Here is a 25590-nt window from a genome sequence, read left to right as displayed (position 1 = left end):
CCCTGCCGTGGAGGGGTCGGTGCCTACGGCCCCCGCGGCGCTGCTCGGAGCAGGGAGCGAGGAAAGCCGTCAGCCGCGTTGCGGGTTGCCGGTAAAGGCAGGGCAGGAGCGGTGCCCCGTGCCTGACGGGCACCTCAAGCGAGGCCGGGGATTAATTAACCTCTCCGCTTGCGAATACGGCAGTTTCGGAAGGCGGCGGGGGCGGGGGTGCCGCTCCCGCTCGCCGCGCGAAGGCCGGGCCGGCCGGGGGGGCGGCGAGCGGGGGACGCCCCGAACAATGGGGTGCCGGGAGGCTGCGCTTCCTGCTGAGCGGCGGCAGGAAAAGGCCCTTTTCCTCCGCACCCCGAGCGCGCCCGTCCCGCCGCGGCAGGCGCAGCGCTTTATTTCCGGCAGCGGGGGGAAGGCTCCCCGCCAGCCCCCGCTGCCGCGCCGCTCTCCCTTCGCGGGCCTGCGGGCCCCGCCGGGGCGGGGGTGCCGCCGCCGGGCAGGTGCCGCACGGCGCGGCCGCGGCTCCACCTGACGGCGGCCGGGCCGGGGCGCTGAGAGGCGGCGGCGGAGGCCGACCCGCGCCCCCCGCCCCCCGCCCGGTTTCCGGCCAGCGGCGCCGCCGGCCCGGCCCGGCCGGGCTCCTCCCTCCTTCCCCGGCGGCTCGGCGCTCCCGCCGCCTCCAGGTGGGGCGGGCCCTGGCGGCGGCGGCAGCAGCCCTCAGGCCGCGGTTGCTTCCCGCTGTGGGGGACGGGACGGGGTGTGGCGGTGCCGCCCGCCGCGCTCCGCTCCCCGCGGGTGTGAAGGAGGGGCGCGGCGGCGGGCGCAGCCCTCTCACGGCGGCCGCCTCTCCCCCGCGGAGCCTGGAGGGGCCGGGCCGTGCGCGCTCCCCCCGGAGAGCCGCCAGCTGCCGCGGCGGCATGAGGATTAAGGCCGTCGGCGAGCGCGTAACGGGAGGAGCGGCCGGTCCCATGGGCCGCGGGGCTCCCCGGGGCCGACGGGGCTGAGCCGAGCCGAGCCGAGCCGAGGTGCGGTGAGGTGAGGTGCCCGCCGCGGCCTCAGGGCGTGGGTGAGCGGCGGCGGGGGGCGGCTCGGGCGGGGCGGGGCAGCGGCGCCGCAGGGGGCTCGGTGCCGGCCTGGCAGCGGGTCTGCGCCGGGTCCAGCACAGGCTGAGGGCTGGGGCCAGCGCGGGCCAGAGGCTGGGTCCGGTCCGGACTTGGCAGTAGCGTGGGCCCGGCACCGGGTGTCGGGCGCCTTCCCGAAGTGACTGATCCTCAGCCGGGGCCCCGGGGACGGGTCAGGGGCGACGCCGTTTTGGGGAGCCGGACACCGCAGCGCCGTGCTGGGCTTGAGCTGGGGGGGGGGGGGTGTGAGCCTCCCGAGATCCCCCCACGCCCCGGCTGCGCGCCCTAGGGAAAGGGAAGCGCTTTCTTGCAGGGATCCGAGTGCCGGGACGGGTCAGAAACGCTCCAACAGCCCCTTGGAAGGTTGCTCTCCTTGCTGTGAATGTTTCTCAAGAAGCAGGACTGTGTTCTGAGGAAGCCTCCTTTTGCAGGACGTATTTAACTCAGCTTTCCTCCCCCCGCCCCAGGCAGGCTCCTGTACTTGGGAAATCTGAAGCAGTTCTCCTCAAACCAAACAGGTAAGACTACTTGTGTTGTAGGAATATTGCTAAAGGCTTCAGTTGCAAGAAAGCATGCAAATTATAATGCCAAAAAAGGTTCTTTTAGATACAGGCCATCCATTTTTTTTCTCAGGAAGTTTAATGGTTCAAAGCAGGGATGTTTGATGAGGAGGTTGTGTTACCAGAAAGGTATCCAGTCTGCTTTAGAGTATACAGATACACGTGGGCCTGTAGTTAATTTTAAGTGTATAATTCAGTATTAAAAGTTCCTTTAACATGATGTTAACTGCTAAAAACAAGCATCCTGAAACAGACTTAAGCGTGACCATTTATTTGTGACTGCATAGTTTTCCTTCAGCTAATGATTAGTTTCTTCCGAAGTAGAGAATGTATTATTTTTATACTTATTTTTAAACTAAAATTCCTCCTCTTCTCACCCTTCCCCCCCCAATACTTCTACATTTTCTTCCTGCTGACTGGATATTATATGCTTTATACTTAGTTTCCACATTTGAACTCTCAGGATCCCTTGGGATTTAGCTAAAGTAAACACACCCATTTTGGTTTGACTGGGAGCTGGTAGTGTGTAATAACCCTCAATGACTAATGATTCAAAGATAATCCTGAGGTTGTACAGCCTAGTCTCTTAGTGAAAGTTTACTTTTCATGGGGAAAAGAACCCACCTCAGAAATACAAGTAGAAATTCTTTGAGGATATGAGTGACTTTGGCTGTATATTGTCTTGTGTACTTGAAATGTGCTATGCTGCGGATATGTTAAGTGCCTTTTTTTTTTTTTTAACAAGTACAGAACTCATAGGTTGCCATGTTCATGTTGCTTGCATTTGGATTGCTACTGCAAGAAATTCTGGCTAATTCTCAAGCTGAAAATCTTACTGAATTAAAAAACATTCCAGAAGAGCCATTATATAGCTACAAAGCTATCAACTTGCCAGATGAGCATATTCCATACTTTCTGCACAATAATCAGCATATTGCTGGCATCTGTAAGCAGGACTCCCATTGCCCATATAAAGTAGGTTTGCTTTTTTGTTTGTTTGTTTGTTTGTTCAAATGTAATGTGTAATGGGGTGGTTTGTTCTTGGAGTCATAGCAGTTAAAGATGGTGATGAATTGTTCTCCTTGCCAATTAGTCGGTTCCACTGGGAATTGGAATTGTTGCTTTTGAAATAGTTGTACAGGGCTCTTCCTCAATCTGATGCTGTCACAAGACTAGATTTTTAACATACTGTCTTGCAAGATTTTTATTCCCCCTCCTTTAATTGTTACAGAGCTAAAACAATGATCTTAATCTGAATGACTCTTGCGCATGTGAAAGGTGTTTGAACTAAGTACAGCTAGTAATTTCTAGGCCTGTGATTTTTAGCATGCTGTAGTACTTCTGCGGAAGTGCCGAGAGTATAGGCAAATTGATGAAATGCTGATTTAATCTTACCCTGTGGTTGCATATAATTCATTCACCTGAAGCGGGGACAGTGAACCTGAGGATCCGGGCCGCATGTGGCTTGGGAGCAATTCCAGTGTCTCTGAGGCTGGAGCTGCTTCGTAGAGCTGGGGGTGGGAGCTGTGCTCCCCCTTCTCTGACTTTCTGCAGCACTGCAGAAGCCGATGTTTCTAGATTTGCTTGGAGAGCAGTGGTACACAGCCTGGAGCTTGGAGCACTGCGCTTTATGTGAGCTTAGCTTTGTTACCTATATCTGTCAGTGATGTTAAAATTTTGGAATCCTACTCACTGGGTCAGGAAAAGTGGTTTTCCTGGAACAGACGTATTAAAGACAAGGATAATGTTGCTGTGCATGTGTGTCCTCTTTGGAGCCTGTGTTGTGCATAAAGAATCTGAGTGTTCTTTCTGAAACTCTGAAAACAGATCAAATCAAAAGCCTTTAACACAAGATTTATTAGCAAGAGGACGTTTATAAGCTAACAACTGACTTAAATGATTTCATATTTTGCTGTTGCGTAACCTGATTCAGTTATTCTGTGTTACAGAAATACTTGAAGAAACTGAGATCTTGCTGGGGTTATGAGAAGTCTTGCAAGTCAGATTACAGGTTCAGTTACCCAGTGTGTGATTATGTTGAAACTGGATGGTAAGTTTAATTTTAAATGTATAAAGTACAGTGTGTTGAGAGTATAGTACTCACTTTCATATTAGCTGTGAAGTTAACATTATTGTGATATTTAGAGTTTAAAGGATGCTTCTTTGTGAAGATATGTGTGTATTTATAGATAACAGACATCTTTCAACATTATTTTAAAAATTTAACTTTTTAAGGAAGAAAATACTGCTTGAAATGCTTCCTGACACAATGTTTTCATTATTCTGATTTAGCCTTGAATTCAGATTCCTAAAATAACTCTGGATTTCCTTTCTTAGCTTTAAAAACACAGGGAAAATGTAAAAAAAAAAAATTATACCCTTTTACGGGAGAATAGCTTTAAATTGTCACTGATGTTTTCACTTATATGCAGTTGATAAGTTGCTTCCTGTTTTGCATCTTAAATGTCAATAAAGTAACTGACTGGCTCTTCTGTTGCACTTTCAGTGGAAAAAATGTTATCTGTTAAAGTTTTTACTAGAACTGAGCAACGGACCTTGATTTTTTCCTCTCTCCTTCCTACATCAGGGCAAGTGACATTGAGACAGCCCAACAGATATTCTGGAAACAAGCTGACTTTGGTTACATTCGAGAGAGGCTCAATGAAATGAAAACCCATTGTAAGCCTGCAGCAACAGTAGGTATTTCTGATAGATACTGTACTTTTCACTTATTTTTAAAGATAATTTTTGTTATTGATAAAATCCTACTACTTCTTTTCTTAACAGGGAGATTCATCTCTGACCTGTTCTCAGTACCTTCAGCATTGCAGAGCAACAAACTTGTACATTGATTTACGAACAGTAAAGAGGAACCACGACAGGTCTATGACTTGCTTATGTTACAGTAAAACCAAGGGATGGCAGGGAAAAGGACTTCAGAATTTGTTTAACAACACTAGTGTGCTTGTTGTTATGGGCTTTACCGCTGACCAGAGACTTGTTGCTGAAGTCCTGTTGAGATCTACACCTCTTGATTGCTGTCTGCTGCTGCTGCAGTCAGCAGTACAGGTTATTTAAAAACCTAAGCTCTCAGTTTTATGGAATGATGATGGGTGATTGAAATTGTCCCTTCTGATGGAAGAGAGGGAGACTTTTCTGTGTCTTCAGTCACATCCTTTCTGTGTCTTCAGTCACATCCTTTCTTGATCAGGTGATGTGCAAAGTAGAATTGTTTTTGTATGAGGCACCAAGAAGACCTTTCCTATGCTAGATGCCTTTATACCAGAACCAGGAATTGCATTTTTAGATACAGAGACTGAAGAGAGATCTGAACCTGGATCTCTCACATTCCAAATTAAAATGCTACATATTGGGAAAACTGGGTAAAAAAAAACCCATACCACTGATCTAGCATTACTCGTTTTTCCTTCTGCCTTATCTTTGAAGTCAGTGTCTTGGGCACCTGACTTGGAAAGAGCTGGTTCATGACTGTGACACTGATACCCTTCAGAATGGGTTTTGTCATCTTCTCAGCCTATCCTAAAAGCTAACTTAGACAGTGCTTTTAGTTGGCAGTTTGTTTTCATGTAACCTGTTCTTGCACCTCACTCTTCATATGTTGTATAAAATTCTTGGGTTACTAACTGGGTTGTGAAATCTGAGGCGAATTTCAGTGAGAAATTGTTGTTAAAAACAAACAAACAAACAAAAAACCCAACTAATGATGCTCCTGTAAGTAATCATGTAACAAAATCTAATTAAATTACTCATTTGGGTATGTGAAAATGATTCCTAATAACATTCTGGGTGGATTAGTGGTGTTTTCTAAATTGATGTGTAGAACTCCAAGGACAGCACTATCTTTATTTGGGAATTGTGGGAAATGCTTGACTTATGCCGAAGAAAATACTCAAGTTTTAAATATGTATGAAGTACCTTGCTGAATTGAGATTCACTAGCACTGGCTTGAGTATGCGATCGAGAGTGCAGAGCACTTGTAGCACTGTTGTACAAAAGCTGATAGACTTTTACTAATTTGCATTAGATTCAAAGAAGACTTTTTGCAGAAGGGAGAAATTGGAGGTCATTGCACCCTCGACGTTCAAGCATTTTTGGCTGAAGGTCAGCGCAAGAGCCCTCTGCAGTCTTGGTAAGAATCACTTGTCAAGACTGCTTCCAAGTTCACTTGCTAATTCTTTTTTATTTTTTTCATTGGCACTAGCAGCTCTGTGTAGGGGATTTCATACTGAGGAAATAGTTGCTCATTTCTAAGGTCAGTTTGAGAGTTCATATAAGATACTTCTGGTAATTACATCTATGCAGAATGTTCTGAACTATGCTATGTATAATTGTGTCCTACCTAATTTACAGCAGCAAAGGATCTGATAATGTCTTGTAATTTAAAGTTCTAACCGTCAGGTGTTTCCTGGGCAAGACGCTGGTTGTGTGCCTGATCTGCCTATAGAAGGAGACAATTGTTTTGTTGTGAAATGCCTGGAAGTTTGCACTTGTGTCTCAGTTCACACAATCCTTGGTGATATTGGGGCTAATGCAACGACTGATCTGGATATACGTTCATATGGTGTTCCCAGGGAGCCTGTGTGTGGAATGTGAAATGGGCAACAGTGCACAGGCTGAGCAGGAAGTTCAGAGGGTGCTTTGTGGTAGCTGGTTAAGTATCACGGGTTGCATGTTAGCACTTCAAAGCTGCATTGCCAGTTAATTGATGAAACACGAAGGAATTGGAGCCATTAAGGTCCATGTAAGAGTTCATTTCTATGCTTTTCTCATGTTTTCATTTTTTTTTCTCATTTTGCATTGATGGTCAATTTCAGTTAAGAAGAGCTACAGAGGGGGAAAAGACTTTTCTTCTCTACCTGCTGTTGTCATTTCAACTGCTCATCCTTGTTTAGATCCAGGAATAATAAATATTGCATCTACATTCATTATTCTGACCAGGCATGAAGATGTTGCTGAAGTGTCTTTGGCAATGCAGATCAAGTTGGATAGACCCACAGATCTAGGCTCTAAGGCTCTTTGTTATATCTCTACTGCCTTGATTTGTAGATCAAAGATGCTGTTCACTCCTGAGATCAAAGGCGGTGTTTAACCTCTTGAAGCTCATAACCTGAAGAACCTTCCATTACAATTTCAAATCATTTTAATTGTCAGACTCTATCAGTTTTCAGCAGTCCTGTTAAATCAAACAGACTGGATGAACAGTTACTAAATCTTAGATGTATGAAGTACATTTGTTTGAGCGTGTTAATGACAAAGCACGTTCTGTGTGATTGAATCTTTGTAGGTTTGCAGAACTCCAGACATTTACTGCATTGAACTTCAGGCCCCTAGAAGATGAGAAGTGTGATGTTGTTATTGAAAAGCCAACATACTTCATGAAGTTAGATGCAGGTAATTGGTATCTTCATTTTTTTTTACACTACAGTACTGCAGTAAAAAGACCCCATATCCAACTTGCCCATTTATACTATGACTTTCTGATTGTCAAGTTCACTTGTAATATATTTTTATTTTTGAAAAATGATGGGACTTTTAAATTCCTTTTTTCTGTAGTTCCATTTACGAACTTGGAAACTTAGATTTAAGTCCGTATGTTTTGCCGCAGATAATAAATAAATAAATAAATCTGAAGAAATTTCCTGCCACTTATTTTGCACAGTCATTGACTCTCGACTGTGTTTTGACAGAGTCTTTGACTTTGTGCCAAAGACTCTTCTGTACAGAGTCTTTGATTTTGGCTGTGTTTCTGGATGTCAGTTTTCATACCATGAAACACAGGGTATGGGTATATATGTCTTGTAGTATGTGCTCAGTAATTGAGGATTCTACGTGTATTGAGTGACATGGAAGAGGAAATGGTATTCAAAGACAAAGTTCAAGGGAATAAGTTTTGTTAGTTGATTAAGATAATTCCCCTCACCCGCCCCAGAAAAGCCAAAACACACGAAACTAAACACAACCCTGTTTTAATCTTAAAGTTTCAAATTTAGGTGAAAAGCCACTACAGGAAGAAATTAGCTATCTCATTAGAGAGAGCTGTAGTGAATGCTGTGCAACACTATACCAAAATTCATGAGGAGGCAGCACCCAAGCATCTTTAGGAGTCGGCCCAGTGGTATCTGACGTTTTTTGAAGTTCACCAGCCTTTTTGTTCATGCAGCATATTTTGCAGGCAAATGTTAACGAAAGGGGGTGTTCAGGTTGTAGATGTACAAACAAGCTGATGTGGGCTAAGCTATGGTTTAAACTGGATAGTTGTCTGCTGTGTTCTGACCCTGTGACAGGCTGCAACTGTAAACTGGATTGCCCCTCTTCCCCTGCAGGCCAGTATTGTGTATTTTAAGCAAAGTTGTTGCAGGCCCCTGAAGAGTTACTGTGGAAGAGTTGCTGTGCTGTCAGTTTGTACCTTTGAGCGGGGTGGTCTAGCTGTGGCTCAGGAGGTGATTTTGTCCAGCTCCTTTGTTTTAGGGGAGGCGGGGAAAAATTGCTGTTAGAGCAGTACAGGAAGCCCGGCAGCTAGTTCCTCCCATGGCAGCTCTTTTTGGTCAGAAGCTTAGAAACAGGGGCTGTGTGCACATGGTTCCAAAACTGGGGTCTGGTCTTCACTAGCAAGTAAACTGGACTATGGTACCTCTTTAATTTCATGGTGGTTTTTTATGCGCCGTGGTCTTAAGGTATTAGCTTCAGAAACCAAGAATGAACAAGAATGCTCTGAGAAAAAACCTGAGGAATTCCTGGCGCTTTGGTTCATGTGCAAGTGCAAGTTCTGTCTTGTAGTCCTGCAGACAGAGCTTCCCTTAACTCTAATAAAGCAGAACTAAGATCAGTGCCAAAGGCCTGTTTTTAATGTTTCCTTTATGTCTAGCTAGCTCTTGTTAAAGCAGTAGTTCCTTTCGTGTACTTCAGAAAGCAGCTGCAGGCCGTAATGAGAAATAGCACGTGAAACTTACCTTTGTCTTATGCTGTCTTTTGGCTGCTTTTCTAATTTCTCTGGAACTTTTTAAAAACACATTTTATTAAGGAAAAAATGCATGAACCAATAAAAAGTGGGTGAGTAATGCAGCATTTTGCTAACAATTCTTTCTTTCTCAGGTGTTAATATGTACCATCACTTCTGTGATTTCGTCAATCTTTATATTACACAGCATATTAATAATTCCTTCAGTACTGATGTCAACATAGTCATGTGGGACACTGTAAGTCTGCTGTGCTTTTAATCTATTTGTAATGGGTTGTATTTCTGCTTTATAGAGACTCTGAAGCTTTCAGTAGCCAATCCTTAGCTTTCTTGGGGGCTTAGCCATGTAGAATTGATGATAAGTTTTTGAATCTTAAAACAGGTGCATGAACAATAGTTAGGTAATATTTTCTACAATAAACCATGTGCTGTTTGAATGCTACTCTATAGCTCATCTTTTGCTAGTACATAATTATGCCTTTTTTTGGTGTGACCTCAAAAATAACATGATCTGTATTTCTAATATGTGGCGTTTGAACATTTTGTGCTGTTTTCTGTAGACTTTTTTTCTCTGAGAATATTGAAGTAGATTTACTCAAAACTGTCTCTTCTGTATTTAAAAAGAAATGCAGCCTTGCATCTTTCTAAATCAGTAATGTGCAGCCTGTAAGAAAGAAAGCAACTAAATTAAATCCTTATATTTATCAAAACAGGGTTCTAATACTTAGTTCCTTTAAATAGCCTTCTTGCTGTTACTTCTCTTGATCACCTTTTAGAATGCCACAACGACATATAAACCAAGTTTTTAAGTGGGGCTCTTTCCGCTGTACTGCTGAGTTGAAACCATGACTGTGTTTAAGAGTAATATTAGTTTTACTGGCCAGTATTTAAGTTGTGCAGGAGGGTGTTAAACTAAACAACAAAAAACTAGGCAATTTGTAACATGCCAGATAACATGTACAATCAGGTCTAGAAATAACACAGTTCTTGACTATGGTATTGTCCCACGCATGTCTTGTTCTCATAAAATACTGGGTTTTCTTTCTGAGTATTTACTGCTAGGACAACTAATATTCAATACAGACCTGCAAATATCCCCTGATGGCTATTTAATGATAAACCTCTTTGGCTAGAAGAGACCCTTTTTTGTAGTTCTCTTACATTTTGAAAGATAAAATGAATGCACCTGCCAGATGAGCAAGCTCTCTAGATGTTATACAGGGACCTGTTAATCCAGCTCTGATGACTTTCTGAAAAGATGACTAAGACAGCACTGTAAATTACTTTGAAAAGCAACTCTTTTTCTTAGATCACATTATTGAATCAAATAACTCCTTCAAATGTACCATTCAAAGTGAGTACTGTCACAGTACTATCATTTTAAATGAGTCTTAACTGCTCAGTCTGTGCAAGTTCATTACCATGTACAACCAGATGATGGCACCAACTAACTGCTGATGAACTGGCTATGCTGATTGAAAGATGGACTTGAGCTTATTATTCAGTCTCCTTTTTTTGGCTTTTCTTGATGTAATTAGATTTGGCCATGTTTTCTAGCTACTGTAGAATCAGTGCACTGTTCTTATTAAACAGTAATGCCCTTAGATGTAGGTTAAAGCAGAAAATGAGTAGGAAATCCACTGGGTGTTGATTTGCAGACTGTCTCTGCAAATGCAGGAAAGCAATGTTTATAAAGCCCTTTTCAGGAGAGTAGATAGGGTTAGAAAGTAGTACTTGCAGCTTTGAAGATCAGTTCTCTACTTCTAATCTGGAAGAGCAGTTCTGGTAATACAGATGGCCAGAAAGTAGTATGGATTGTAAAATTCATTAAAACTTAATGGCAGAAGAAGGGGAAGGAAGCACCTCTTCAGCTGAAGGAAATCTGGTGCCCTTTAGATTCTTTTACATTTCACTAGATGTCAGCTCTCTTCTGTGTCATTTGTAGTCTTATTCTCAAATTTCTTCTTGAGAATATTTCCACGTAGCTTTCCAAGCAGCCTGAACCAGCTCCAGAGTTGAAAGGAATCTTTAAGCAAGAATCTGTACCAGGGCTACTGAGGTCGTATTTAATTGCATTCAAAGAGCAAGAGATGGTGACTCTTAGCCCTCAGATGTGTAGGAAATGCTACAAATTTGAAGGCACAAGCCCCTGCTGCTAGGCCAATGTTGTAGGGAGTAGATGGTTCTTAAAAGGTTCCACAGAGCATTGCTGCAAAGGGGGAATTTTTATACTGCCCTGTACAGAAACTTCTTGGTATCTTGTCAAAGTAGTGCAAAACATTGTTTCCTGGCTGTTTCTTCCATCAAATCAGATTGTTGCCTTCAATTTGTGATACGAGTGACTATCCCAAAACAGAGTCAAATGTGAAACAGGCTTGTTCTGACTTTTTACTTCAAACATTACTGCTGCACTTGAATTCCCAGGTGTTTTTTGAGTCTCAGGAGTAGAGGTTCATGCCTTCTACCCATCCCTATGTTTCTGTTACTTCAAATTTAACTCGTGTTCTGTTCTCTCCGGGGAAAATAGTGGGTAATCCTTGCTCTGAACTCAGAAATTCTAATCTGCTGCTGAAGAACTTGTCTAGATTGCTAATTTATAGAACTGTTTTATTAAAAATTAACTACCTGACAGGTAATTTGAGTTAACTACCATGGTAAACACAGGGTTCGGTGTTCTGTAATGTCTGTGTTCTGTGCTAGGCTGTCTTAGGTCCCATGGTGGTGATGCACATATTAACCGTATGTTAAAACTCATATATAGAACTTGTAAATCAAGAAGAGAGTTTTTACATGCATTTATGTAATCATTATGCCCTTGTGTTTTTTCCTTTCCTCCTAGAGCTCATATGGCTATGGTGACCTGTTCAGTGAGACATGGAAGGCATTTACTGACTATGAAATAATACACTTGAAAACATTTGACTCTAAAAGGGTATGGAATTTTATATTTTGTTTTAATTCATAGTCACTAGGTAGCAAATACAGCTAACTAAGCTTCTCGAGCTGCTTTTGGATATGGGTGTTTCAGAGGAAAGCATTAATACTTTCTATGCATGTTTAATTTGTGTAATATGAGTATCCTGCCTTACAAACAAGAGACAGAGCGGTAACCTAATTCTGTGTCATGTCTATGCTTTATGGAGACGGACCTAACTTTTGTGTCTTCTGAGAGGTGATATTTATGTATTGGTTTCACTTCTGCAGTACCCACTACTGAAGTTAAGGGTTATCAAATGGTACTTTCTTTCTAAGTCTTCTGATTCCTACTGAGGTGTTTATCTTCCCCTGCAACTGTTAGTATACCTGCTGCTTATCATTAAAACAAATTTTACTCCCACCAAAAAAATGTAGCCATTCATTCAGAGCTCAGTTTAGTCTCTTAAATCTCTTAAAGCCTGTCTTAAACTCTCTACTCTCTAACTGTTTTTTTTTCCTATTTAGCTCATGTTTGTTCTGTTTTGGGGATTATTTTTTTTTTTTTTACCTCTTCCCACACTTGCATCTGCAGCATCCTAAGTGAGAGCTCTTTTGGGATCAGGATTGTCTTTGTTCTATTCATTTGCACAGTCAAGGAAGTGCGGATGTTCTTGACAGGAGCATGTAATTGCTATCTCATTATAAGCACTGATCCCACTGAATGAGCACGTAATGTGCCAGAGGAAGGTAGCAGTGCAGTGTAACTTCTTGTGATCTTCCTTTGCAGGTATGCTTTAAAGAAGCAGTCTTCTCATTACTGCCTCGAATGCGATATGGCTTGTTTTATAACACACCATTGGTGAGTTCTTTTTATCCATCCACTGTGTTAACTAGGTGTGTGTGTGACAGTATAAAATCTGAGCTAATGAATCTCTCAAATATCTAGCCGAGCTATCATGAAATGGACTGCATTGAAAGTCTATGCAACTCCAAATGAAATGATCTTCCCTAAAGATTAGGATTTTGAAGTTACTTTAGCTGGTTGATAGTAACTGGTTGTGTGCAATCTCCTCTGTCACACTTCATGAGATGCATGTTATTCCTCTTTAATGGGTGGGCACTGTGAACTTAATGGTATTTTTGCAGAACAGGAGACCTTGTACACTGACAGACTTTCCCGGTGGTATTAGCTCATGCATTCAGGCTGTAACACTGTAGAGAGACTTATATTTCTTTCTAAATGAAAGTGCCACTTGTGTTGCAGTGAATAGTGACACGTTTAGCGCAGTGCATGATGCTAGGCTTTTGTTCCACAAGAATGGCAAAAGACTGATCACAAAGAGAGGTTTTCTGAGCAAAATAACTTTTTGTATTAACAATTGCTTTTTTAATTTCAGATCTCTGGCTGTCACAGTACAGGGCTATTTAGAGCATTTTCTCAGCATGTGTTACACAGATTAAATATCACACAAGAAGGACCCAAGGTATGATAAATGAATAATAAAATTGTAATGTGAAGCTGATGGCTCTTACCAGAGAAACAGCATTAGCAAGCTGGACCCAGTGGGGAATAGGCATATAGTGTACTTTTTGTCCTTTCCTGTGATGCTTGGGATTTTTTTCCAATAAGTCAGCCTGTTCTATAAAGGCCTTCAGCAAACATTTGTGTATGTTTATGAAAGTTGCCCTCATGCCTTATTTCCATAGGACAGACTTTAGAACATTCTCCTTCCAACCCTGGGATCTCTTCCTCACTTCCATTCTCTGTGCTCCAGGCCTCTGTGTCCTTCCTAGTTAAGGAAGATACATGGTCTCCTCTGGAGCATGCTGACAAGGTACTGTTCTTGGATCCAGCAGAGGGGATCCCACAAAGCAATGCAGTGAGCTTGCTCTTTATCAATCCTCATAGTTACTGCTGAGCTCAGATCAGAGGAGCAAATGATTGAACCTGGTCCTTCTGATTCCTGTCCAGTACTATCTGCCTGGCCCTGGGCTTCTCTGTTGTACACCCTGGTAGTTTTTGCAAATTGTTGCAGTGCCTGCATTGATGGATACGGCAGTCCTGGACTTCTTGAAGTATTTGCTAGAGAGTAGTCTACATATTATCGCTGAGGGGCACACATTCAGAGCACTGCACAGGCATTTAGTTATGCTTCTCCTGCTGACACTAATGGGAGTCATGCAGTTAAATCTCTTTATTTCACTTGGAACACTTACCCCTGTGAGTCCAATTAATTTAAAGAGGTAAAGGGAGGAACTGTTATAGAAGTAAAATATTTTTTTTCCAAGGATCTTGTGCACAAGCCATCCTGAAAGCTGCTTTCCGCTTTCAAAAACTGCTGTATAATGTGTAATACAAAGGCTCTTTTGTACTGAATAAAATAAATCTTTCAGAAAATGTTTTGTTCTTTGTTAATAGTCAGACTTTCACAAAGTTTTTGACACTTTTAATCTGTTGGAAAATACGATGTGAATTTTAAGGTGGTTACATCATCTATTACATGGGGAGGGAATATATTTAGTTGCTCAAATAATTGCCAAAAGTAAATATGGAAATGTTTGGGCGGTTTTTGTGAGGTCTGCCTCATAGCTAATACACTGGTGCTTCTTTCTTTTTAGGATGGGAAAATTCGAGTCACAATACTTGCACGCAGTACAGATTACCGGAAAATATTAAACCAGAATGAGGTGTGGTCCTTTTTATTTTTAAAACAAATTTATCAGAAGTTAAATTTTGCTTGTTGAATTGTTTTTTTTTTCAGGTATGGCCAAGACATCTATCTGCTGACAAATCTTGGACAAATACGTTCAGTACTAATATTAATTTCTTCTAATATGATTTCTAGCCAGTCTCTATTTCTGTGCACCAGACACTGAACCTTGCTGCCCTTTTTAAATATCCAGTGGAAGACTACAGATGTGATACTAAAAGTATTTCCTCTTAACAAACAGACACTGCAGAGCTTCTGATAACATTAAATTATTTCACTTTCAGATTATCTCTTTTATTTCTAGCATTCCCAGTGTTGAAGGCTTTAACAAAATCCTTTGTTATGCTTGCAGATTAAAATGCATAAGCTATTGTATCTGAGTATGTGCATTCAGAACTTAATGAATTTTCATATTGATTCATGTTTTTGAATCACAACTCAGTGGACTTATGGTGTAGCTTCTCTTGTGGTAAAATGATAATATCTAATGTTTTCATACCTGTCTTCATTCTTAGCTGTTAGTGCCTGACAGAAATGAATTGGCATTATCATTCCCACCTTATGTAGGGAGAAACTGAGGCTTGTTTGATGCAATAGCTCCGTGGTAGAATAGACAGAGCGCAGATGGCTAGATTTGTGCCTTGTCTGCTAGGCTGTCCACAGTGCATGCCTACACTGCTACAGGTAGCATGTTTTCTGGTAACAAGCACATGACAGAAAGGGAGAAGTTAATCTTATTTTTACTACACTTTTGTAAAAGAAAATACTTGGCTCTTTCTCCCTCTTCTGCTGGCTATGGATTGGAGACTTAGAAAAAAAGCCCGTTTAGGTTAGAAGCCCAGCTCTGACCTGGTTTCACTTCTCATGTGAGTAGGAGTCTGACCTAGTAAGGTATTTTTGAAAATCCTTGTAGCTACCAGCTTGCTTCTTTAGGTATTGGAGTAACTTTTGGAAATGCAACCACATCTTCCCACTATTCCTGGCAAAACTCCTACTAGTTTGAGTGGTTTAGGATTGGGTCCTGGAGCATGTAAACATCAACAGTAGCCTCCGTGAGAGTGCAGGAGATTGAGTCTCCTCTCCAGGGGTTGCTCTGCCAGGAGTAACGTATGTATCTTAAGTGGGAAGGCACAAAAGGAGGGGAACTGCTCCTTTATACGGTGGTGACAGTATGTTCTGTCTCACTCACAATTTTCTGGTGGGGAGGAGGAGTGTGTAAAATGATCAGGAGTGCAGGGGGGGAATTAAGTGAAGGTGAACACCAAATCATTGTCGTTTCATTTTCCTCCTTAGCTTGTGAATGCTTTGAAAACAGTATCGACGCTGGAGGTCAAAGTGGTAGACTACAAATACAAGTACGTAAGTTGGTAGAGAAAACTAGTGTGATCTCATGCTGCCTCTGGGTGGTGAAAGCTGTTTGCAGGCAAAGCTACATATGCCCCAATGTCTAACCTTTGCAAAATCCAAGAAATGGTAAGGAAGGAAGAATGTTTCTGAGGGAGTGGTGGGTGAGCTGGTTAAGCACTCCCATCCTATGATGCACTGCTTAGGAATGAATCTCTAGAGTTAGTAGGCTCAGGTTAAAGCTACTACATGATGAGCAAGTTTTGAAATCACTTTTCTTTCTGTTTCCTCTCCTATCCCCAAAACAGCTGTGTTCCCATCACCCTTTTGGATTTGCTAGTGCTCTGCAGTAACTGTGGGTCAACAGGGATTTCTCTTGTATGATGCTAGTGTCTTATTTTATGTGACCCTTAGTTTAGTAATGAGTAATAACTCAGCTTATTTGCTGCTCTGGTGGCCCCTGAAGACGCCACTTGAGGTCAGTTTGTGGTGCCCAGATGTAATAGGCACTGTGCCAGTAAGAAATGGCTTGAAGAAAAAGTTCCCCAGTGGTGTATGCCCGTGCCAAATGGCAGCAGCTCCCATTTACTCAATGGTGCTGTCACGGATCCTGCAGGAAGAGTGAGAAACTGAAGCAGCAGTGAGAGATCAGCGTTTTGACCAAAGCAGAGACAGTGTGAGGAAGTCGAGTTGCTTTTGGTTCCCCTGTCAATGAAAGCACTTGAGCAGTCTAATAATAGAAAAGAGGGTGGATACCCTTGAGAGGGCATCTAGACCATCCCACTTGAAAGCGTGACCAAGTGGTACTTCCACAATTCCTGTGCTTGTCAAAACTGTTTGTGGTACCATTCAGCATTACAGATTCCACAGATATCCTGCAGCATCACAGTCGTCATAGTTTGAAGGGTTTCCCTGACGTCTGCCCTTACAGCAGTTTAAACTTTCTTGTTGCAGTTTAAGCCAGTTTCTTTCTGCTCTCTTCCAAATTGTCAGAGAGGCTGTTACTCTGTTCCTTTTTAATGTAGGAATTGTTCGCACACAAATGAAGCCTGTTGTAATTTCCCTTTCCAGTTGTCTGTCTTCTCTTACAATTAAATTTATCTTTAGTCCATTCTTTTCTTGTGTGCTCAGGGAGCACCTGGTTATTTAAAGAGAATACTTTATTTGGAGGTTACAGTCGAAGGATAGGACAGAGTGGCAGTTCCAGGAGCTGAAAAAAGACTGGTCTCCTTATTTCCACTTGATGCCCTATGCATAAGTTCAGGTTGGATATTTGGCACCTTTAGGCAGGAATTGTATACTTCTACACTACATTAAAAACACTTTAGGTCCTTTATGTTGTGTTTGTTTTTTTTTTTTTTTTTTTTTTTAAAGGCGGTGATGCAATTTTTTTTTAAGGCAAGTAAAAAAACCCCAAAACTTACAAAAACTTGTGTTTAAAAAAAAAAAAAAAAATCAAACTTTTGGAACAGACTCTTGTGATATTTTGAAACCTGTCTGCATTTCTTTTAATTCCATGCTGAGTTATCGCTGGCTTCAGCATTTGTGATTTTTAGTATTGTTCCTTAAAAAAAATCAATTCTCTCTTTCAGTATTCCCTTAAGTTAATTTTGCGCTTTCTACATGTAACTAATTCCTGCTGAGATGCTTAGGCATGCCAGATCACCATTTTTGTTGTGTTGTCTGCAGGGAACTTGAATTTTCAGAGCAATTGAGAATAACCCACAACTCTGATATATTCATTGGGATGCATGGAGCCGGACTTACCCATTTGCTCTTTCTACCAGACTGGGCTGTTGTTTTTGAACTGTAAGTCTGTTTCTGTCCCCTCTTATACCACAACTGCTAATGTCTGTTCATAAGTCTTAATGAAGCACTTGCCCTTGCTCGTATTTGACTATGAATGTTTGTAGTGCATCCTTGTCTAGACTTCATTTTTGGCAGTCTCTTCTGGGAATCAAAAGTGAGGAAGCTTTCATTATAAAATATAGTGCAACTGTATCATACAGGTTTAGCCTGTGATTTCTTAAGATGCCATGGTATAAAGCAGCCTGGTCAACAATTGCTTGGGGAAAATGGCAAAAAAAGAGAAAGCCTCACTGGTCAGATTCTGGCTGGTGAGTCTGAGGTTTAGTGGTATTTTGGTGATCCAGGGGAATTGATTACATAAGATGCATGTCCAGGGTGTTAAAGATCCCCCTGAACGTTATGTATATACTCTTTTCTATGCTCAGGACATGAGCATCAGCTTGCTGGTCAAGCTTAGCTGAGTGTCATTCTGTTTTACCTAAATTTCTCTAGTAGCTTCCTTTTAAACATATTTTCATAGAATCACAGAATAGTTTGGGTTGGAGGGGATCATTAAAGGCCATCTAGTCCAGCCCCCCTGCAGTGACCAGGGACATCTTCAGCCAGATCAGGTTGCTCAGAGCCCCATCCAGCCTGGCCTTGAATGTTTCCAGGGATGGCACATCTACCACCTCTCTGGGCAATCCGTTCCAGTGTTTCACCACCCTCATCATAAAAAATGTCTTCCTTATTTCTAGTCTGAATCAACCCTCTTAATTTAAAACCATTACCCCTTGTCCTGTCGCAACAGGCCTTACTAAAGTCTGTCCCCATCTTTCTTATAAACCCCCTTTAAATACTGAAAGGCTGCAGTAAGGTCTTCCCAGAGCCTTCTCTGCTCCAGGCTGAACAACCCTAACTCTCTCAACCTTTCTTCATAGGAGAGGTGTTCCACCCCTCTGATCATTTTTGTGGCCAAATGTTGTTGCAAAGTATGGTTGTTGATAGACACTCCAGTTCTGTAGAACTAAACAAAAATGCTGCACAATTCTCAGAAGAGCACTGAATTCTCCGTCTTAGGAAATTCTGCTTAAAGCCTCTACTATGGGAAGGCTGTGGAGCTGGTGCTTTGCAGCATAATCGTGGCTTGAGAGTGTTTTGTCCAGTCTCCAGATAAGTTCAGAAACCCATGCCCAGGAGCTGCTGCAGCTGGAGAGGGGCATGCCTGACACACGGACGTGCCTCAGACTGCCTTCTAGGCAGCATCTTAAGCACAGGTGGTAGCCCTCGTTGTTGTTTTCAGTGGAGTAGAATTTGCCCATGGTTTTGGAGCCTTAGAACTGGACAGCAAACATTTTGGCTTGAATTTTTTTTTTTCCTGTTTCATGCTGGTAAAAAGGAAAAAAAATACTGGTAAAAAAATTTACTTTTGTCAATTATTTGAGCACAATCTCTGTAGGTAAATATGTTTTTTCTGCCTGCCCTTAGATACAACTGTGAAGATGAACGTTGTTACCTGGATTTGGCAAGGCTGAGAGGCATTCACTACATCACTTGGCGAAAAAGGAATAAAGTATTCCCTCAAGATCAGGTAATGATGGCCGCTGCTGGAAGGGTGGGTGCTATAATTTGAAGCATTTAAAGGTTAGCTTGTTCTACCTATCTGTTCTGATACTTGAAATATGGTTTTCATTCTTTAGACCAAATTAACTTCCCTGTTGTGAGTAAGAGATCATTTGATATTAACGGCTAAGGGAAGAAGATAAATGAAATTAATTGGCCGTTAGTCCAAGCCATCCATAGCATAGCTGTTATGCCGTTTCTTTGCTGACTCTTTTGCCTCAGAGCAGATCAGTGGATCAGAAATGATAAATTAAAATGGCAGATGCTCAATTTTTTTTCTTGCTCTTTGAATGGAAGATGTACTGAATTTTTTTTCTGTCTAAAAGATCTTATTTCATTTTTCTAGGGACACCACCCAACGCTGGGAGAACATCCAAAATTTACAAACTACTCCTTCGATGTGGAAGAATTTATGTACTTGGTGCTTCTGGCTGCAAATCATGTTTCACAGCATTCCAAGTGGCCATTTAGGGTAAAACATGATGAATTCTAATTTAGACTTCTGACTGAGATGATATTTTTAAATAATGCTCCATAAAAATATTGTAACAACATAAAGCAAAATGCTGGTGTGAAACACGTAAACCTCTATGATGGAAATAACCCATTATTAACTTGTCAAACTACTTCTTAGCACCATACCTTATCTTTATAATCCCTCTCTTTACTTCTGGGAGTTTTTGATATGTAAAAATGATTTTTCAGAACTCTTCTTGTTTTTTGTGCTATACTTTTGCATTCCAAATTCTGAAATACTTGTCTTTGTACAAAGATATGTCCATCCATTTCATGTAAGATTTTCTGGGGTAGATACTAATCCAGTCATAATTTATACCTACTATTATGTGAGGAAATGCTAGAGGATGGAGAGCATTACAGCTTGGTTTCTCAGTGTAGTCTCTCTGGGAATTAAATAGGCCTGTCAGAGCTCCTCAGTTCCTCTTTTTAAGAAGCTGGATGCTTTTATCCTATAGTCCTGTACCTGTAAGTAAAAATCTGAATAGGAATTGCCTTCCTATTGTAAGACACTGCCCAGTATGTCGTTTGCACTCAGGTTACGTGACGCAGCGGTTCCAGGATGGCTGGTTAGTTCTTTTCCGTCACCATCCATGTTGTTGCTGTGCTTTTCCCTCTATTGTTTCCAGGTTTGAAGATCTTCCTTTGTAAAATAGTGGTTGTAAGAGTGGTTAAGCAAACTTGTAACTTTTGCTGTTTGATTCAACAGACACTGCAGACTTTTATTTCGAGTTTAGAAACATTTTCAAGTTAGAGAGCAGTGTCTTACATTTTTGCATTTAAATATAAACTTTGACTCTTCTCCCTGTAGTTTTAAATGCTAAAATCTAATGGGTCTGCTCAGGAGGTTTAGTCAGTTTTCTATCTCAAAGCAGGTAAATCTCTTCCTAAGTGAACACTTAAAACTTCAGGTAATCTGGGTGTTTCCTACTTTTTCACATAAAACAGCACTCTGCAATGGAAAACCTGAGCAAATTGGAATAAAACTTGAGACTTTTTGAGGATGCTAAAGGGAACGGACTTCTAGTTTTTTATGACAGATGATAAGATGTATAGTGTGTCTTTCAGCTCCAGCTGAAAGGAAAGGAAGTTGTGAGGAACCTTGTTCTTGGAGTCATTAAAAGCCTAATCTAGTAATTCTTGTTTTCTTAAAATGTTGAAGAGTCAATCTAGAAAACTTTTGAAAATCCTTCCAAAGCCAATAGCATAGTTCACTGTTTTCAGTGAAGGAAATGTTAAGCCAAAGCCGAGTTCTTTCTTTATAAAATTCCCTCCGGAGCCGACTTGGTGCTGGGGGTGGGGGGGAGGGAGTAGCTCTTTTGTATTAAGTGGGGCCAGAAGGATGTGTGGAAGACTCGAGTTCAGTGAGATAAAAACAGAATTCTATGTTAAATTATGGATTTTTTTGAGAATGTATTCCCATGATAGACTTGCATTATAATCATACGGTCTCAGTGGCTTGAAGCAGAGCATACATGGGGATGCAAAAGTAAGACAGTTACAGTAAATGTAAACATTTCTCTGGTATAATTGTAGATATTATTGACTTCCATTCTCCAACAGTCATAGGCAATTTCACAGAGTGTAGGTACCTTTACTGACCTGCCTATACTGGTAAAGATGAGTTACCGTGAGCATAATTTTCCTATAGATCTCTCACGACCTTAAGCAGTGCGTAGGAAAAGCTAGATATAGCTAGTACACAAGATATATTAAGGTATCTGGTGCAATTCTTAGCGTAATGTATTGTTTTACTCTTGGATAAAACTGTTTCACTTTAAAGAACCATAGAAGCAAAATTGCACTTCTTGACATGGAAAAAAAAAAAAAGGCCTTGAGAAATACAATTTTGTGTATTTGTGTGTGTGTGTGTCTGTGTGTGTGGTTTTTTACCTTGTGGGATTTTTAAAGAAAAAAATGTATAAAACTTAAGTCAGTAAAATGTCTGAGTTCGAATGAAACCAACTCAAAATAAAGAAGACATCTAACAATGAACTGTGCACAGATGTTTGATAACTTTTTAATGAAAAGCTTTTTAATTAAAAAGTGTACAATTTTTGGTCATAGTTTGCCAGGTTTTAGAGGCAAATGTTTTAAATACCATTCATTGTATAGTCATGTGCCTCTGCTTTTTCCTGCCACAGCAACCTGATGTTCTGAGGTCCAAACCGATACTCAGATTTATTTATCTGGGAATCATTCAGAGCTAACGCTGTCACCTTGCACTAATGGCTTTGTTGCCAGGCATTTTAAGATTGGTTTGTGAAAAACATTTGTATACGTTTTAACTTTCTGCGCTGCAGATGATGCTGTTGAAGCCAGTGTGTGAATGCAGGCATGTGCTTGAATCTGTACAGAGGCAGCTAATGAGGAGCTTCTCTTTCAAGCTGTGTTAGGACTCACTAAAACAAGTCGTTGAACATATGCCTGAACGCGTGGAGGAGAGGCTGTGGGGACTTAATCCAAGGGCAAAATATCCTGCCAACATTCACCAGTTTCAGCAAATGCGAGTGCAGCGTTGACAGTTGATAGCCAACATATTCTTCAGCCTTTATGGCTTAATATTACTGGGCTGAAAATACTATTTTGGCTGATTAGCTTTACAAAAAGTCACAAAATTATTGTGGCAGCGGAAGGAGGTTCGGTTGGATTAATGGGATTTTGCCAGTAAATCCTGAGAGAGAATTTGGACAACAGCAAAGATCTGGCTCGTGACTTCCTTAAAGAGGGTCTGCGCCGTCTCGGTCTGCCTCGAAATTGGAATTTGAGGAAATCCATGAGACTTTTGGGCCACTTGTTCTTTAGGCAGGGTATAGCTCTGGATCATATTTTCCTAACAGACTATAGGAATTTTGTTCCTTGCTACTTCTGATTTATTTTTTGGTCTCTCCAGTCTACTTAAGTTTAAAATCTGTGTTTACCTGGCACATTGGCATCAGCGTGATGAATTTGGGACTTAATGGACATTGCCAATCCTGAATGTTTACAGGATTGCCTGTGTTTCATGTACAATGTAAACTGAGAGCTGGATTTGAAATAAAAAATAATTTATGGATGCACATGGTGTCTTTCCGTTTTGCTTCAGAAGTCTTCAAGATGTATTTTCAATTTTTTCTTTGTGAAGTTCTGTGGAAGTTGGGTAAGTGTGATAAATGGTTTGTGATTGGGGAGGTGGCAAATCAGGATTATTAATCTTAAGAGTAAAATTATAAATATTAAGGCAATACATTTTTAAAATCATTTAAAAAATAATGAAATTGTTTAATTTTTGCTGTTAATCTTGCCAGTTGTACCATTAATTGAGATAATTCAGGGTTTAGAATGTCTCTTAATCTTTTGGTTTTTTTTCTTTAAATGGGAGAGAAACAGAAGGAAATGTTCTTCTTGAGCTTTTTATCTGCTCAGAAGCGTAAAATGTGGGGGGATAATTTTCTTTGATTTCAACATTGAATAATTGTTTTAATTGTTTGCCTTGAAGTTGAGCTCTTGCTTCTACTCCTCTGAACACGTTTCTTATAGATTCGGCTTTTTGTCTGAAATAAAATAACTGCTACTAGACATTCTTCTGCCTTTGGCCCTGAAACAGCCAAAGTAGCTTGGCTCTTCATTATTCATTTATGAATTCTCATCATCCTTCTTGCATTTCAGTTCCTTGTCTCGCAGCATGGGTGTGAGGGTGCTAAGCCTGCAGCTGCTGAAGCTCCTGACCTACTCCGAGTGGGAGCTGCTCCTCCCGGCTACCGGCTGCGTCGGTCAGCTTCTGTGCGGGCTCTCTACCTCGTTTCAGCCAAAGTCAGCTGGCTTAGCCAGAGCCGGCAGTTTGAACTGTTCGCCACAGACTCGTTTTTCCTGCAGATAAGGGCTGCGGTGTGAGGGATGGCTGTGTGAGCTGCTGCTCTGGTGTGGCCGTACCTTGAAGCTGGTAGACAGGTCCTGGCTGTGGTTGGGGTAAGCTTTCTAGAAGAAACTAGAGCTGGAATAAAATGACTGAGCCAGTCTTGGTGAGCCCAGGTCTGAAGTTTGAGTAGCTTCTGTGGTGGTGGAATTGAGCAATTTGTGGTATGGGTGTCTCAAATGGTGCAGCTGATAAAAGCATTTTGTGGAGGTGGAGAGGGAGATGCGCAGAGGGAATGAGAGGGGTAAGGAGGAAGGAGTAAGTGTAAAGGCTGCAGACGGGTAGAACGGGCACAGTCATTCCCAAGCCTGAGGCTCAGCAGACCTCCGTGAACACAGCTATAGATCAAGGCAGGTGTGTGGAAACCCCATTGAGACAGAGCCAAAAATGAGGGTGGTGAAAATGTTACTGTCATAAACTGCAAGGAGGTGCAGGAGGGAGAAACGAAAGGCCCTGAATTCCCTGGGTCTGAGCCAGGCGAGGAGGGGAGCAGCACCCGCGGCCAGGTGGGGCGCGGGGAGAAGGGCCAGGGCTGGAAAACTGGGAGGTGGCCTGGAAGCTGCGCTGGAGGGAGAAGCTGGAAAGGGCAGCGGAGGTTGGCCGGGGGGGGGTTCACCACAGTTTGAGAGAGCTGACAGCACGTTCTGAAACATGTTTTTTATAGGCTGCTGGCCTCTCTTAGAACAGTGAAATATTTTTATAATATAAAAAATATAAATAAAATATTTGTAGATAAATAAATAGAACACTACTTATACAAAAATATATTACATATAAACATAATGTAACCATAACTATTCCTGTTATTACCATTGTCTTTTGGATAAGGGAATAAAACTCCAAAATAAAGAGCAGGCTATCTTTTCCTTTTTTTAATATTTTCTTCCGTTTTTTCCTTTCCCCTTCCTATCTTTCCATGGCAAATCAAAACAGAGGAGAAGTAGTAAAAAAGAAAAATGACACTATTATTGAGAACAAAAATACTTTAATTTGTTTTGAATACGCATAACCTCTAACATGGCGCTGTTTTTTTTTTTTTACTTGGTTTTTTTTAAAATCGGGTCTGATTTTGGCCATTAGAAAAGTATTTGAAACAACGTAGTACACAAAATGCCTGAAGCCTTTGAGTAGAGGGTGAGAAATCAACTGCCCAGAGCTCGGCTACCCCGTCGCTTGGAGTTCGGGTTTATTTTATTGGTTGCAGAACACCATCAGCTCAGAACTTGACACCTGCTCTGCCTGGTCCCGCGTCGGCGCGCGGTGATGGAGCTGTACGTTATGTTTAAGTCGAGTCTCGTCGCTCTCCGAAGGTTTTCAGGTGAGCGTGCCGGCGCTGAGTGCAAGGCTGTAAGCTGCCGGCATTAGCCCCGGTGGCTGCTGCTTGCCCCCCTGCCTCCCAAAGCCCCTTGCCCTGGGAGGCCCTCCCGACGCCAGGTAAGGCAGAGCAGCGGCTGCAGCCCGTTTTGGCAGGGTGCGGCAGGTGGCACCAGAGCCCTTCCCAGCGTCCTCCCGGCCGCTCAAAGGCAATCTCATTTCAGATGCAAAGAGTCAGCTCGCAGAGGAGTACAATAAAGCCACTGCTCCTGCAGGTGATGATTTTGTCTTCTCCCCTTCCTGTTTGTAGAAGGAAATGTCTGGAAAAAAAATTAATCCAGGGGGATTTTAGGTTTTAGTGTAGGATTATTCAGATGCTATAACATCATAATATTTTTCTTTAGTTTTTCTTTAAGCAACTTAGTGTTGGAAAATAATTTTCAGCTAATCTTTTGTAGCACAATGCTGTTTCTCATTTTCTTGTAAAAAACATTTTGTGCCAAACTGTCACTTTTTAGCAGTTAATGCCATTCCCATTCTGCTGCAAAGTCTTGATTTTCAGTTATGCAAGACATTACCCAGCCTTGCAATATATCGTGCACCTTCCACTACCCAATTACTTCTCCCATTTAGTTCACCGGAGAGGGGTATGTGTGTGCGTATGCATCTGGTGTTGAAAACATAGACCACTGACACTCAGAAAATAGTCATAAAATACTGGAAAATTGTGAAGTTTTTCTGTTTTTAAAAAAAAAAACCTTACCATGAAGACATTTGTTTTTAAAGAAAAACAATTGTGCTTTGCAGGTTACCCCTTTTCCAAACTTATCCCACA

The 25590-nt window shown here is 41.8% G+C and overlaps 1 protein-coding gene across 6 annotated transcripts; it reads left to right on the top strand.

The window, feature by feature from the left end:
* The first annotated feature begins 803 nt into the window (after nt 1-803).
* EOGT (EGF domain specific O-linked N-acetylglucosamine transferase) lies at nt 804-20864 on the top strand. Of its 6 annotated transcripts, none has more exons than XM_082322275.1 (17): nt 804-1013; nt 1577-1627; nt 2420-2644; nt 3619-3719; nt 4257-4365; nt 4457-4551; nt 5715-5819; nt 6975-7081; nt 8783-8886; nt 11488-11580; nt 12352-12423; nt 12962-13048; nt 14184-14252; nt 15569-15630; nt 17309-17428; nt 18896-18998; nt 19377-20864. In XM_082322275.1, exons 3-17 carry the CDS (start codon nt 2435-2437, stop codon nt 19521-19523), a joined length of 1584 nt encoding a protein of 527 aa, XP_082178401.1. In that variant the 5' UTR covers nt 804-1013; nt 1577-1627; nt 2420-2434; the 3' UTR covers nt 19524-20864. The 6 variants fall into 6 exon arrangements, with proteins under 6 accessions (XP_082178401.1, XP_082178402.1, XP_082178406.1 ...); XM_082322276.1 differs by having other exon boundaries at nt 2415-2644; XM_082322280.1 differs by having other exon boundaries at nt 955-1023; nt 2415-2644.
* Nucleotides 20865-25590: the final 4726 nt, after the last annotated feature.

This window comes from Platalea leucorodia (genome assembly GCF_965183815.1).
Source record: "Platalea leucorodia genome assembly, chromosome: 9".
In the NCBI taxonomy this organism is placed as follows: domain Eukaryota; kingdom Metazoa; phylum Chordata; class Aves; order Pelecaniformes; family Threskiornithidae; genus Platalea; species Platalea leucorodia.
Note: the sequence above shows the minus strand (reverse complement) of the source record. Positions and strands in the feature narration are given on the sequence as shown.